The sequence below is a fragment of the Apiospora hydei genome, assembly GCF_038363865.1.
Source record: "Apiospora hydei strain CBS 114990 chromosome Unknown utg000003l_segment0_segment0, whole genome shotgun sequence".
Classification (NCBI taxonomy): Eukaryota; Fungi; Ascomycota; class Sordariomycetes; order Amphisphaeriales; family Apiosporaceae; genus Apiospora; species Apiospora hydei.
The window spans coordinates 1,197,859-1,213,785 of NW_027117362.1; the positions used below are offsets into that span (position 1 = coordinate 1,197,859).

Sequence of the window (15,927 nt, forward strand, 5' to 3'; positions counted from 1 at the left end):
AATCTCAACTCTCATCAATCTATACACCATCCTTGCTAAGAACCATAACCATGTGGTATTGCATAGCCTCCAGCGTTTCGCAAGATGTATCCAGATAACAAAAAGTCCAATTGTCCCTGCTCACTCTTAATGCCAGCAATATTCTGAAATTTGCGCGGTAGTTCCCAGTGCAGAGACCTGAATTCGTATGACAAGTTGGAGACTGTTGAGAGTTGGATCGCTGGGCATAATAGAAATGATGCCCTTCGTACACCTTATGGGTTGGGCAGTACGCACAGCGCGTTTGACCGCATTGGAGACAGTCTTCGACGCTCATCTTCATACCGCTGTAGCCGCAGCCACAGCAGGTCCATCGGAAGATATACCTGCGCCTTCGCGATGGCTAAAACCATCTTTTGTTAGTCAATTGGGACGATCCTATTTGACACGATACATACTGTTTGCCTAGGTAATGTGTCAACCTCAGGGAAGGTCGGGACAGCCATGAAACTGGGAGGAACCGCAATGCTGGGCCCGGTCGATCTTTTCCCTTCCATACCAACTGGCCTTATGGTGTTGGCTAGTGGCAGATTGTCTTCGCTCGTTGGCACTCAATTAAGAGGTCGAACGTCAAAATAATCGATCTGCGAGCTTGGCATGAGGTAGGGAAGAATGATGCCAGGCTGCGCCGATGCTTCGTAGGATGAACAAGGTCGAATTGGGGGTTTCCACGACACGCGTTTCGATGCTTCGCGGATTGAGCAAGGTCAAATGCAGTTCTTCTACGGTACACGAGGTCCAAAGTTCAATCCCACTATAAGTGGCCAGATAAGCGACCCGAGTACATACGCGCGGGTGTGTGTGCTTAATGTGGTGCATGTATAACGTGTTAATCTTGGTTGATCCAGGGGTAGCATAGGGTGGCTTGCGTTGGCCTCCAATCACCACAACGAGTCCCTTGCAGCATTACAGGGGCACGAGCTCAGCATGCAAGCACCTCGGCATGTACCAACAAGTCTAGCCTTTGGTTATTTAGAAACATAGCAGCATCACTGGTTGATAAACAAATGGCGGGGCTCAAGGAATACCATAGAACTGTTAAATCACCTCCCAGTCACCATCAACCATGATTGGCAGGTATGTAAGGGATTTTTATCTTGCTATAAATACGTCCTAGTAAAGTTCAACTAAGTGAACACGATTCGAAAAGTCACCATAGCTACTACTGTTGTTTTCTCTACCAGCTTTCCATACCAGCTAACAGTCCAATTACATCACTATTTACATGTCTTCTGGCATAATAACTTCGTGCTCATCGCTCTGGTAGCATTCCTGTCAAGGAGGGTCGCATTGGGAGTTGGCACACGTGTTAGGAGATTGATATGGCGCACCACCGAGACTTAACCCTAACCTTAGAACGAAAGGTCGGCATTGCACATCACTCCCAAGACCCATCCTCCGAGTAACTGGCACAATGACTAAACGCGTATGTAGCCTTCGAGGAGGCCTCGTTACATATATCGATGGACATGTTGCTGTTGTGGACATGCGGCAATAAAGATGACCACAGAAGACTGCGTTTCCTGCGGCACAACTCGGTGTAGCACATGTAGCACTACGAGAGTCCTTGTGCGCTGAGACAATTAGTTTCTGAGCTTTGAGGATATGGCTTGTTTGTTCGGGATCGAATCGTGAAGAGGGTGCCTACCTACATTTAGGTTCAAGATGGGACAAAGAGCAACGAACACCCGCGCAAATGCTTTACGCATGAACAACTTGCTCACTGTCGCCTCTAAAGCGTATAAAACGCTTGAGCCAGTCGAACAGTGCTTTCAAACCGTTCTTCGTCATCGTCACGTATCGTCCCTCGAAGAATCGGTCTAGCACGATCCAAATCAACGCCTCGATCGCGAACAGGCAAACGGCGAGCGTTGCCGGCGTCTCCGGTAGTGGTAGGATCTCTGCTCGTGTGCTCATGAAACCTGCCACGAGCGTGAAAGGAAGCGAGTGCTGTGAATGGTTAGCGAAGAGTGTGGTGCAATCGGCCGGACCGGCTACTGACGAAGGTCACCCATGTAAGAATCTTGACGTCTTTAGCGGTTGCGATCTGGAGGATGGCCGACTCGTTGTTCTCGTACGATAGGTGATGGCCGAGCTGTCAAGGCTATTTAGTCCTTCTTTTCTACACATCGGTTCCACTGGAAGGTGTCAGTGGCGGGGATCTTACTTCATTCATGGTGCTCTTTAATTCGCCGTCAACTGTTTCCAACTCCCGTAGTAACTCGGACATCTGCTTGAAGTTCTTCATGATATTGACCAGTTGAAGCTTGTGAGTTTTTGCTGTGTCCCATTGCTTCTTTGGGGCATGGAAGTAGCAAAGGTCGCCGGCAGGTGAAGTAAAGGAAGTCCAGGCGCTGGTGCATTCGCCAAGGCTTCGCCTAAGCTTAGCTAGTAGCTTGATCACCGAGTTAATCCAGACGAAGTATGCTTTCCGTATGGACCGCCCTTCCTCTCCATAGTCGTAGATGCTCTGAACATATGAGTCTCGCTGGAGTTGGGGTCAGGTTTTGTAAAACAAGTACCGGGAGCGACAGAACTTACTGTGCCGCCAAAGTATGACAATAGATGAGACACGGTGTATCGCCATTCTCTTCCTGCTTGCCTACTGCGGACCTCGAGAACATTCAGGAAGTATTCCCTTGGCTTGACAAGAGGCCAGGCGATTGGTCTTCCAGTGAATGGGTCTAAGGTGACACATGACTCGTCGAGGACTTCCCTTTGGGCTTCGTACTCCTCTAGGATCTCTCCTTCTTCGCCTTCATCGTAGTCGTCAAGGAACATGTAAGCAGTCCAGAAGCGAGTATTTTGCCCAGTTACAAGGCAGGATACCCCAACTTCATATATGTATTCACATGGCGGAGCCGTCCCCATCTCTGGAGCGGTTCCAACCTCTGGCTGCAGAGAGTCTCGCATGAACCCGACATCCTGGGAGTTCCTCAGTCCTCGGGGATCATGGAACCTTGCACCCTTAGAAGTGTCTCTGAGTACGTAGAAGGGTAGATGGAATGACAAGGCGAAAGTGCGTGGACCGTCAGACTTAACACTATGTTAGCTAGCCTGTTGCGGATCCGACTGAGGTATAAAATGAAGGGCAAGGAAAGAAAAATGGTCTTACTGGTATGTTAACATCCAAATCAGCCTTGAATGCAATGTGGTTTGATATGAATGATCTGATTGATATGGCTTGCATGGGTGATGCGGTGGAAGCAAGGGCCCATACTACCCACTCATCCAGATTCACGATGAATCTGCTAACGTGGGTTAGAGGATTCTACGTATCAATCTATTGCATGGAATCTTACACTAAACGTCTCTCTGCATCTGGGATTTCGGATCTTATAGCCTCACTGCTAACCTCCCTACCCCCCTCATCGAGCGTCGTTGTGCGTTCTGGGGTGTTCTGGGAATTCGCCTCAGCTGGGATTCGGTGTGTAGATTGAAAACGCTAGGGTAGATTAGACCACACCTGACAACTGCATTGAAGGCGGAGAAGGTATGATCTTACAGGTGCCGACAAGGTTTCATACAGCTCGGCGACTTTCATTGGGGAACATGACTTCCGAGATCTTCCCGTCGAGTCGCACTCGAGCACGATAGCTACAAGCTTTTCATGAGCTGTCTCATGAAACGCATGAGAAGATCTCACGGTGCGACAGAATCCAAGGATAGTTTCGGTTTCTTCATTGGGCATCTGATCTGGGTCGTCGGCATTGGTGAACAAAGTGATGCTGTCGGTTTGCGAGTCGATGTTGGACGCTAACGTTTCGATGAAGATCTGGTTATCCCCTTGAAAATGGTCTTTGACCTGGTCAAATTCTGGACACCACTCGTGGAGATCCAGCTCGAGCATCGATGACATACTGAGCATCTCGCAAAGTTGAGAGCCGAAGCCCCGCGCAGGCCCTGAGAACTCAGGTTAACTATGAGATTCAATACATCAAAACTTGAAAACAGACCAGGAATGGATGGTACCATGGCTGGATCTTATAGATACCGCCCGAGGAGATTCCTCCAAGGATGGCCCACTCTCCCATCGCAGCATAGCCAGCCTTCTCAGCAAATGATGTCCCACATATACGAAGCTTTACAGAGGCCTCGAATCAAAATATGCGTAATACGGCTTCCTTCCAGGCAGACGGAGCAATACTGGTGCGATAAGAGGCTGCTCTGTCCCATGACTGTCTCCCCGAGCAAACGCGTGGCACCTTCGCATTCGATCTCAGGGTGAGAGATGATAGTGCAAAGGGCTTTTCGTGATGACTATCACTGCTCTCTATTCGCCAGAGAGCATTGGGATAACCTTTCTGTCATTTATAAGCCACATGCGAGGACGAAGGGTCGGGCCGGTCTGCCTTACTGCATGCTGTGTCAGGTCAATTGGTATGTTGGATTGGCTTGATACCTTCCAACGTATCGCGGTGATAGGGCAGCGCTAGACCAACTTCGAGCCTTATCGAGACCCAATACGTATTGAAGTCATCAATTGAAAATTAGTTGAGAGAAAGATAATCACCAGGACGGTATGAAGCCTTGTGAGACCTCGCGAACCGTTGGGAATGGTTGATTCGACTATCGTTGTAAACCGCATCTCGACTTCCGGCATCAATGCCAGTGCCCAACGTGAAAGTGTGGGATTACAAGGAACTAGCCATGAAATCAGCAGCCCATGAAGTATCATGCCTATCTTTGCCCGGCGATCTCTTCAGGTCATCGGGTTTGTCCGGCAAAGGTAGGCGTACTTTTATAAGAAGGCTCGTCGATGATCTGAGGAATACGCCAGAAAGTTGGGCTAACGTTTGGTCGCACAACATGATGAACATTGCCAATGATCATTGCCTATGTATGCATCTGCAGCAGCTTGACCATAGGTGATGGTCTCCAAGTGGATGGTTGCGAATATAGGTGGGCCATTGGGATTTGCTCATACAAGTTGAAGGGCAACCATAGCTTTTGCAATGCCAGGCGCAGTCGTTCCGAGCAATTGGGTCCAGAGCTCTTACGCCTGCATGCACGCCATCTTATGTGTCGCTGACCAATCGAATCAGCTTGTGAGATGGGGGAATGCTGGTATATCCATCGCCATTAGATTGTGGTCAACCAATCGTGATATGAGATGCTGGCTCTGAACGCATTGAAATGGCTTCCATAGATCTGATAACCCAGCCGCGGGAATTCTTCTGCTTATGGGATGCAACAAGGTGTTCACGTGTAACGAAGCACACGGGGCAATAGTGTTCCGTCGACGAGCTCAACGGACCGCAGCCTCACATTATCACACCGCCCACTACGGGCTAAGTAAGCATGCTGTGCTGACCAATAAGTCTCCACGGAACTCATTCTCGGCTGTGAATCCTTCGACGATCCCCCATGCTTGGCAAGAGCAAGAGTCAACTCATGACACCCGGAAGCGCCCAGGGAACTATGGCCATGTGCCCGGAAGATAGCGGGCCAAGAACACCCAAATTTCAGACATAGCGCCAGGAGAGGCCAAGGCAGAAGTGTGCTTCCAGATCGGTTGGCGCCCAACTGAGGCGGCCAAGGCAACTGTCCGGAACGCCTGTCTCTATGCAAGGCTGTGTGCGACATCCGTACGGGATATGTTGTATGCGAGTCTCTGCGATCTTCAAAGACGCTGGGGAATCGAGACATGTACTCCTAATCCCCAGGAGGCCATGCGATCAGGCAATTCCCAGTATAAGGACCTTGCAGCAGCCCAGCCCAACCCATATCGCTTTCAGTCTGCGAGTGACAAAGTTGTTTCGCCGCCTAAAGGAAGAGGCTGGCAGTCCTAAATCTAGGCATGTAAACCTATATGATGCGCAGATGTATCGGCTACTTGGCTAAATTGGTGATTATCACTGCGGTTCGTGATGCTGTTTCCTAGATGGATATTGGACGTTGACTAAATCAAACCGATCCATGTCCGATCATATACAGTGTTAGCCATTTACATCATTCTCTGATGGTGAAATATAGATAAATGTGAGATAAAAAGGCAATACGCAATAATATTAGTGGATGGACGACGGGAAGAAAGGGAAAGGGCTTGATTCTCGCCATGTCAGGGAGCGAACTGTATTAGGATACCACACCAGAAACATGGCCTCGAGTGTACTTCATGTAAAATTTTTTATGCTGGTGTAATGAACATCAACAACCAACTGGGCCAAATGGCCCTCGCTGGTGGATTGGAGAAGAATGCGTATCTGAGAAAATGCATTCTCTCCTATTGTTCGAGGGGGCTTACACCGCACCCACCCTTTCGTGTTGCTCGCCCAGGCATCTCGAGGGGCTACATCAATTGCCCACTGTGGCCCGAATGATCACTCGGTAAGCCAAGGCCCCATCAGTCGTGATTGCATTACTGGGAGCCCCAAACCTCAAGTTTCAACCCGGACGCTCCCGATTCAAGAGAACTTCCGTATCACGGACACAAGACCTGACTGTCTGTACAAACCACATGCTCTGCGAGAGGTCCGCCAAGAGCGTTTACCGAAGCACACCAATGGCTCTCAACCCTCGTTCGGGCCTTAGACCGGTTGGGAGCCAACTGGGAGTAGTGCGCTTCAGACTTTTTGCAACCGGTGAACAGTTAATATCTATGTCAGCCAGATCTCGACCAGTGGGGCAACAACCACCTCGGCTTGAACCACACATTATTGTACTTGCTTCGTATCGTCTGCGATGAACCGTTAGAAGTGAGATGGTCTTGGGCGGAGCATGATCATCGACGAAGATCTCCGCCCGGAATTGCTGGGAACTCACAAGGCCGTCCGGCCATTTCAGTGATGGGGTTGGCCAGGATGAAGATTCAGCTATCAGAGTTAGGCTGAGACGGAAAATTGAGAATCAGCATTATATATTCTTCTTGTTGGGCAGCAGGCTGGCTTCACATGGTAACGTTACATGGAAGTGCAGTCAGCATGCGCCAATGACAAATTCAGGGGAAAGTGTTTTGTTCAATGGTTGGGTGTGGGATAGAAGCGAAGAGACAGCCAATCTCTACCTCTCTGATCGATTTAAAAGCGCACATATAGATTGACATGGCAAATATGGCTTTCTTTTTCGGAGAGAATGAGGATATCAACATTCGCTGAGCGGCCGCTAGCCAAAGTCGAAGGCTGTGGATAGGGAAACAAGTGATATCTTTAAGGGGCTGAAATCCGACGAGGTTGATCCAGCCTCAGCAGAGATATAGGCATCGGGTTGACCACGCATGGCATTGCCAAATGGGGCAAGCCTTCTTGATATGGGATATAGAGGATCAAAATTGTGCTATCTTTGGTGATTGATTGACCCTTGCCAGCTTACCACCTATGTGAAGGAAGGTATTGACACCGAGTAAAGGTGCTTACAGGTAGTCGTGGTGTTTGTTGTTGGCTTAGGGATGGATGGTGGGGAGCGCATGCTAAGATAGCGACTCCAGGTATCACGTCATTGGACTTCGGGCCCTGCGTGCACCTAAAGAAGCTCCACTGAAATTTCACTGATAAGCAATTGGGATTGCCCTTGCTGGACCGATTAATAATTCTCCTACATCGGCGCCCAGATTACGATTACGGTGAAAGCGCGCACACCTTTCTCGACCGACACCTGCCACCCAAGTTCCAGCGAACTCCCTTGGCCTTACCCTCGATCGAAACTGCCAAACTCGCACAGCCAACCAAAGAAACGAGACCTACGAAATCCAGCCTACGGCCAATCGTTTCTAAGACCAACCGCGGCCGACGATCAGTTAGTGCGGGGCAGGCACGATGGCGGACGCAGCTGCCGAAGTGGAGAGAGAGGCGGCTCCCTCGATACGGCCAAGGACCTGTTCGCTGGAGCTACAGGAGGTGTCGCCCAGGTGCTCATCGGTCAGTGATTCCTATTTTGCGTCAATTGACGGACAGAGAAAAACCCCTACATGCTCAGTGTTGCTTGTCCTTTTGGGGCTCCTTCGCTTTGCACGACAACACTTGGAAGCAAGCTCCCTGCAATCGAAAAGCTTTGCGCAATACCATGAGCTTGGAACATCTGGTTTCACCTCAATATCTTGGCTCTTGCCCATGCTATGGCATCATTCGCGAACCATAGCTAACCCATCGCTCCTCAGGCCAACCATTCGATATCGTCAAGGTTCGCTTGCAAACCACCACCCAATACAAATCCGCCCTCGACGCTGCGACCGCCATCTACACGCGCGAAGGTCCCCGCGCCTTCTACAAGGGAACGCTGACGCCTCTTATCGGCATTGGCGCATGCGTATCGATCCAGTTTGGTGCCTTTGGCGCCGCGAAGCGTTACTTCGAAACCGCCAATGAGGCCGCTGGAAAGAAAGATTTGAGCTACATGCAATACTATGCGGCGGGCGCGTTCGCGGGTCTCGCCAATTCAGCCATCTCGGGCCCCATCGAACATGTGCGTATCAGGCTGCAGACCCAGCCGCACGGCGAGGGCCGCCTCTACTCGGGCCCCCTCGACTGCGTGCGCAAACTGTCGGCGCACCAAGGCGTGCTCGGCGGCCTTTACCGCGGTGAGGCCGTGACGCTTATGCGCGAGGCCCAGGCCTACGGTATGTGGTTCATGTCCTTCGAGTGGATGATGAATGCGCACGCTGCGCGCAACAACATCGACCGCAAGGAGGTTCCCAGCTACATGGTCGCCTGGTACGGTGGCCTGGCTGGTGAGGCCCTTTGGCTGGGCAGCTACCCCTTCGACGTCATCAAGAGTAAGATGCAGACGGACGGTTTCGGCAAGGACCAGAAGTATAAGACTATGCGCGACTGTTTCGGGCAGACCTGGAGGGCCGAGGGCATGCGCGGGTTCTGGAAGGGACTCGCCCCGACTCTGCTGAGGGCCATGCCTGTGAGTGCAGGCACCTTCGCCGTGGTGGAGATGACCATGCGCGCCATTAGCTAGAGATAGCTGAATGGTATGTGATTGCGCCCTATCTTTCTATGATAAACGGGATTACGGTTAGGATAGCATCCACGACGAGTAGGTGGCCGTAAGCTATGTTATTTTCGCATTCTCAACAAGCGATCCGGAGTTGGCATCCTTCCATTTGTTCTAATTATAGACGTGGCGTTGACCGGGTATCAACGCCAAACGAATCTAGAAAGAAGTATTAGACTGTTGGAACACGATGTTGGCCAGCGTGTACGATTCCATTATGTATTGAAATGATATTAAACAACACCCCCAATTCCAAAAACGAAAGAGAGGGACCACTGACGATAGAAAGAGTGTAAGGAGCGACAAGAGAGCTACAGCCTTGCATCCCAACGGCTCATAATCCCCAACCCAGTTTGCTGGATCTCGATATTTCTTCTTGAACCCTTTTGGAGTCAGGGGCCCGACGTTGCCCACCGCCCAGGAAGCATCCTAGGATGTGTCCAATGCACCCCGGACCAAAACGCGTTGAGTTTGGCAGTAAGCGCACCGAGTCACCCCGCAAGCGACACAGTCCTCTGTGGTCATCTTCATTCCCGAGTGGCCACATTGGCAGCATTGCCAGTGAAAGGTGTATCTCTTCCGCGGTGCCTGCCCACATCTTGTTAGCCAGCAAAGGTCATTTCGATAGCACACTGGCAGTACGTACTGTTTCCTTAAATGTCTCTTCGTAGGCCCGGGGAGAATGATAAGGTGGCCATCTTGCACCACTGCTTTCCATCTTGGCTTTTACCATATCCAATCTCTGTGTTAGAGCGGCAGTTTGTTTAGCCAGTGGCCCAGTACACTCCGCCTGAGAGCTTAGAATGTTTGATATGTCAGATGCTGTCTCTGGACGGTATGCCATGGGTATAAACAGGGAGGGCTTAGAGGCGAATTCCTAATGAATAGAACAGCAACTGAGTACCACTGCTGTAAAGGATACCAATGACCCAAGTGAGAACTTATTCTGGTATATGGCTGGAGCCTCAACGAGTCAAGACATTGGAAGGACAGAACATAATCGTAAAAGGGGAGAAATTAAGGACATGGCCTCTGTAGAGGTATTTATAAGCCATTTGGCCTTTATCCCAGACCGGCCACGATACCATATGTAGTAGAACTCGAACGCTTACGCGTATGCTCAGGCTGATATGCACTATCCACCATGTATCACGACTACCACCTTCCTTCGTGAACTCGCTTGGAAGTTTATGTTTGCGGAAACACAAGGGTATATGTCTCAATAATTCCTCGAAAGCTCCATTTGTTCAAGACTAATCTATGACTGGCAATGTTTCTCTTGCAAAGACCTCACTACACCCCTGATGGCACTGTTTTCGATGATGAGTTGAAGTCTCCATGAACCATCAATGTTCAAATCAGTCTTCTAACTGAAGCCAGAGCCCCCAAGCTGTAGAGTCTATTGCTTCTAGGGATATCCAAGCTATGATATGTCCTCGATGTAACCAAACCAATGGTTGGGATGTTTGAACCAACAGGGCAACTAGTCGCTTCACTACAGTTCCTCTGCAGCAACACTGTATTTGGTCGTATAGGCAAACAGGATAGGAGATGAGCACAAGTTGAATTAGCTAGATTGCCAAGTCCCAGTCCCCGACTTCGACTCCTATCCAACGAGCTTTAACGAAATACCACAAGAGCCTCCAGAGGACGTGGCCTGTCACAGATGTTATTGACTGTATTCCCCAAGCTGAAAAGGTTAACACAAATCAAGCATTGCGACGACTGAGGATAGCCCAGGCCAGTAGTATCCCGTCATCCATGAAGGCCACGGGATGGCATTCACTCTTTGCCACCCTTAGAATGCATGAGCGGCATAAGCTGTCGGCTCGCCACAGTCAAAACTGCGAGGTACTATCTTGCCCTGCTCCGCCGCCTATACATTAACAAAGAACCGGTTTGACGAGAATATCTTCCGTCCCATTTTGACCACGTACAGGCAGGTACCTAAAACCAGGCAAAGGTATATGCATGGCGTGGAACTCTCTACGAGGCGGCAGAAAGCAGTGAGCCGCGGCCCAAGCAAACGCTCGCGATTCCAGTCCCGAGTATGCGCTATCAGCCTCGCGATCTGATATTCGACGGAGTTTCCTGCATGGAAGCGAACTAGTCAGAGCCTATGATACCTTTATTAGTTACTTATGGCACAGTCGGTGAAGCAAGCAGGAAGAGGGGAGACGAGAGACGACATATTTTCCTATTGGAGCCATCATCCGGTGGAGCGACAGAACCAGGCCGATAAACCAGGCCCCTTGCCTCGAAAAGCCACTGCCATAAATCACCATCTTCCATCTTTAGCGAGCTCAGCCCTACATGCACTCTGCCGCAAGCGGCCCACGATACCAAGCATGTGATGAATACAACGAGCATTGCGCCATCATAATCTGGCATAACTGCCGAGTCTGAACTACGGACGATAGTCCTCGAGTTTCTTTTAGCTATCTTCCTTCTCTTTCACCAGCAGTCGTGCGTGATTGGTTACTTGATCCCGCTGTACCAACGATCATGGCACGACCGACGACGCTGTGTCACACCTGATCCTGGTCGCTGCTGGTTGACGTGACTTGACATCTCCGCCTCGCTTGGTATCGACATCGGCAACTTCATCGGGCTGTCGGCTGTCGCTAGGTAAGAAAGATTCTTGACGTGTACGGACGGGCCAATTCCTGATCCTCGACCCACCAGACCACTGCCGTTAGCGGTGGGGCAGCTCCCAACTACAGCCGCAACGACGTTGAAGTCTGCAGCGACAGAGCCGCCCTGCTTTTCTGTCTTTCAGTATATCACCTTTATTCGTTTGGAGTCGCGCGCATCGTGTTATGTCTGTGGGCCATCTTGACGCTCAATTGCTCAGTTTGCGCTGTTGCAGTTCAAAGTCGCAAGGAAGTCCTGCGGTATAAGGCGGGCCATGCGGCTGAATGTTGTCGTTTTCGCAATCCTGGTTGGACAACATCAAACTATGTACATATTTACATTCGTCTTGTGCCATGCACAGTGTACCTATGGAAGGGTCATGTATGTTACAGTAGTTACCCCTGTTACTGCAAGTGGCCGAAATTGCTGTGGCAGAAACTACAACGATTTCTCGAGCCAGCCGATGCATGGCGTTTCAAGACAAAAGAGCACGCACGCCAGGCAAACCATAATTGCTGATAGCCTCCAGTTGCACCCAGCTTCGTCACCATCTAGCCATGTGATTGCCGGGGCTTGCCTTTTCTTCGTCTTCGTATTGTGAACGATATTGAGACATGCCGCGTTTGAACTTACAAACACACAGGCACGGTTACTTTCAGAAAGTGACAGAATTGGAGGAAGAAGATGATGTATTGTAGATGTAGCTACATATGTAGCTAGAATTCCGAAGTTGATGGTGCCTAACGCACAGACCACCGACCAACTGTTCTAAAGATAGGGATATAAGTATGGTCATCCTGCATCTGAGACACTCGCTCTTTTGTGCCGTTCATTCATTTAAAATTACACTAGTGTCCTTGTCTATGAGACATTTATTCTCACTGGCTTGATTCGCAAACGAGAGGAGGCACATGAAATAACGGTCAAGAACGCCTGTTTGTGTAGATCATGCATTATATGTATGACACATGAGACTCTGAGAGATCATTGGCGAGGGCTTGCAGCTCTTCCGGCCAAACAGAAAGCGGATTGAAGCGGTAGCCTACAGAGGGGAATGGGATGCGGGGACCTAACACCGTCACGCTACCCAGCACTCACCCCTGATGAGATCCGCTGCCCTCTCCGCGACAGCATACACCACCGACTGCGTATTACCCAACGGCTGCAGCGGAAACACACTCGCATCCACCACCCGCAAATTCCTCGTCCCATATACACGCAGCTGCCGATCGACCACGCCGCCCCTCTCCCGCGGCAGCATAGCGCACGTCCCAGTAACGTGCCAGATGGAGACCAACCGCCTCCTTACGATCTCCTTGGCCGACTCGAGCGTATCGCCCACCAGTCCCGGCGGCAGCCGGGCCCGCCCGCCCCCTCCCCCTTGAACGAGGACCGGAGCGGCTCGGTCGCGACGATCTTCTCGACGAACTGGACGTGCCGGGCCAGGACCTCGAGGTCGAGCGGGTGGCTCATGTACTTTGGGTCGAAGCGGGGCCGGACCCGGACATCGGGCGAGGCGATGTGGACGGAGCCGCGCGAGGCCGGGTGGTTCAGGCACGTCACGACGGTCGCGAAGTCCTGGGGCGCGCGCGGGATCAGCAGCGAGGCCGCGCTGTCGGGGTGCTGGTCCGTGGTGATCTGGCCCGGGAAGAGCAGGTACTGGGCCGTCGGCTCGTCCTGCGGCTCGATGAAGGAGCGGAGGACTTGGTACTCCTCCCCTTCCCCCTCTTCCTCTTCCTTTTCTGAAGCGAGGTGCGCATCCAACAGCGCCTTCTTCTCGGCCGCGGACATGAGGCCTCCTTGCTCGCTCACCAGCGGCATGTACGCCGTGCTGATGTTGCTCTGGCCGAGGGCCCGCCCCCGTTGGTCGTGCGGTAGAGGTCCGCGAGCGCGTCCCGGACCGCGGGGTCCCGCAGCACGTCGCCCGACGGGACGCCATCGGCGACCTCGAAGCTCTGGGTCACCATGGCGTGGTCCTGAAGACGCTCTCCCACGCCGGGGTTGTCGACGAGGACCTCGATGCCGTGCTTCTCCAGCAAGTCTTTGTCGCCAATCCCCGAGAGCTCCAGGATCTGCGGCGACTGCAGAGCGCCGGCCGCCAGGATAACCTCGGACTCGACAGAGATGGTGACCTCTTCTTCCTCGTCCTCCTTGTCGCCGCCACTGCTTTGGAGGACGACGACCCCCTTAGCAAGCAGCGAACAGTCGGCAGCGTCTTTCTCAAAGATGATACGCTTCACCACGGCGTCCGTCATGACGGTCAGATTGGGCCTCTGCAGCACTTGCGGACCGAAGTACGCCTTTGCAGCGCTGCTCCGCGTATGGTCCTTCGGGTCAATGCTCGCCGGGTTCTGGAACGCGCCGATGGCCTTGCCCGTCCGGGGATCCGCGGTAAGCTCCGTGGCCGAGGTTCGCAAACGTCTGCATCCACGCCTTGTTCAAAGGCTCGGAATACCCCTCGGAAAAGAGACGTGGACGGGGCCGGCGCCACCCGCAGTATCGCTGCTGAAGTCGTGGGGGCGCCGAGCGCCGCCATCACCGTGGCCGCCTCCGAGGGCGGGTGAATAGTGCAGACTTTCTTGAAGTAGGGCGCCAGGTCGTCATAGGCCCAGCCCGGGTTGCCGAGCTTCGCCCACGCGTCCAGGCTGGCCCGGGAGGGATGGAGCCACATCATGAAGTTCAGGCTGGAGCAGCCTCCGAGGCCGCGGCCTCGCGCCTGGTTGACTGAGCGGCCATTCAAAGCTTCCTGTCATGAAAACACCATTAGTTCGACCGTCCCTTCTTCCGCCTTATCCTGACACTGCCAATTACCTAGGTGACAAATGACTGACCTGAGGAACAGACCGGAAGTTCCAGTCGTATTTCGGATTGCCAAACTGCCCGACGAGGGCTCCCGGCGTGGACACGAGCGGGTCGCTGCCGTGATCGCCTCCGGCCTCAATCACGAGGACCCGAACGGCCTCGTCCTCGGACAGGCGAGAGGCCACGGCGAGCCCGGCGGTACCCCCTCCGACCACGATGTAATCGAACGACGGCGGCGATTTCGTCATGCTGGTTACTTGCTTAGCCGACTTTGTATAGCTGTCAGGCGGCTCGTTCTTGGGCAGAATCAGAGGGCGATTTCTCAATGAAACTCAACATTGAAGCAGGAAGAGTTGAGGGAGATCTGGCGCAAACAGGCCCTGTCTTTAATAGTAGATCAAAGTGCTGGCATCGTGAGGGGTAATAGATTGTCGATCTGCAGTAGCCCAATAAAAAGTATACCCGCTTCGACGAGATATGATCTAGGCGGCTCCATAGAGGCGAGATCTAGCTGCATAAGTGCATAGTAATCATCATCCGATTGGGCGGAATGGCATTAGCTGACCCAAAACGGGACCCTAGCTGAGGCTGATCGGGATCCTGCAGTCTGGTTGGCCAGGAACGTACTTGATTGCGGAAACCATACTTCTGACATGGAGTAAGGGGGCTGGGCTCTCTGTAAGGGGCCCCGCAAGCACCTCGAATTACACGAGGTGCCGCTTCCGATCACCCTTGCCGCGACAACGAGGCTCACGATGCAAGCATCCAAGCATCCAAGTGTTCGCAGGGCAATTGAAATTGGGAAGGGATATTAGAAACTGGAGTTAATCGTATCGCGATGTCGCTGTCACAGTTGCCTTCTAGCATGGTCAACCAACTCCAGCGTTACCGGCCAAGAAGATGGCCTCCCTGGGGTTCAGTGTTCCCATCGCATCTCGTCGTACGGGCGCATCTGATCATCATCTACGCCATCGCAATTGCGCCCGTCAAGATGAAGATGTCCATACTCTGCTTCTACCTGCGAGTGACCTACTGTTAACTATCCTACCTCCCGATATAGCCCGCCCCTAAGCAGATGGAGTTGGAAGAATGATTGGTGAGCGAACTGACTGAGTGGTCCAGCACCGCCACCATCGCCATCCCCCGCACCGCGAGCCTGACGAGCGTGGATATGACAGGGGACCTGACCAGAACCATGACGTACGCCGACTTCCTCTCGACGACCGAGCCCAACGTCGGCGTTAACTGCGACAGCTTGCCACTGCTCGGTCCCCTGATCTCGTGCGTGTTCAAGCCGCCAGGCGGCTCCGAGGAGAAACAGGAAGTGAGGCGGAATGCACGACGTTCCGGGAGAGCACACCACGTGAAAGGAGGGCCACTCTGGACAGCTTCGTCATGCTGGGAAGATCTGAGCTTGCGCGATGCGACCGGTCGTTAGTTGGGGGCCCCCAACAGGGATGAGTACAAGATCACGCATGTAGCAAGATGACGTCGCGATCTCTTCATAGAAAGCTG

At 52.3% G+C, this 15,927-nt stretch overlaps 4 protein-coding genes across 4 annotated transcripts; 2 read left to right on the top strand and 2 right to left on the bottom strand.

Annotated features, from left to right (window-relative positions):
• Positions 1-1,771: 1,771 nt before the first annotated feature.
• PG997_002188 (uncharacterized protein) lies at positions 1,772-4,014 on the bottom strand (the record flags this gene model as incomplete). Its single annotated transcript, XM_066806503.1, has 8 exons — positions 1,772-1,989; positions 2,038-2,134; positions 2,207-2,527; positions 2,581-3,075; positions 3,155-3,287; positions 3,342-3,484; positions 3,545-3,942; positions 3,996-4,014. 8 exons carry the CDS (start codon positions 4,012-4,014, stop codon positions 1,772-1,774), a joined length of 1,824 nt encoding a protein of 607 aa, XP_066673799.1.
• A 3,779-nt stretch (positions 4,015-7,793) lies between these two features.
• Positions 7,794-8,940, top strand: PG997_002189 (uncharacterized protein; the record flags this gene model as incomplete). The annotated part of the gene is made up of 3 exons (XM_066806504.1): positions 7,794-7,814; positions 7,850-7,895; positions 8,135-8,940. 3 exons carry the CDS (start codon positions 7,794-7,796, stop codon positions 8,938-8,940), a joined length of 873 nt encoding a protein of 290 aa, XP_066673800.1.
• A 3,975-nt stretch (positions 8,941-12,915) lies between these two features.
• On the bottom strand, positions 12,916-14,660 carry PG997_002190 (glucose-methanol-choline oxidoreductase; the record flags this gene model as incomplete). The annotated part of the gene is made up of 4 exons (XM_066806505.1): positions 12,916-13,563; positions 13,605-14,031; positions 14,088-14,356; positions 14,442-14,660. 4 exons carry the CDS (start codon positions 14,658-14,660, stop codon positions 12,916-12,918), a joined length of 1,563 nt encoding a protein of 520 aa, XP_066673801.1.
• Positions 14,661-15,250: 590 nt separating this feature from the next.
• PG997_002191 (uncharacterized protein) lies at positions 15,251-15,850 on the top strand (the record flags this gene model as incomplete). The annotated part of the gene is made up of 2 exons (XM_066806506.1): positions 15,251-15,411; positions 15,535-15,850. 2 exons carry the CDS (start codon positions 15,251-15,253, stop codon positions 15,848-15,850), a joined length of 477 nt encoding a protein of 158 aa, XP_066673802.1.
• Positions 15,851-15,927: the final 77 nt, after the last annotated feature.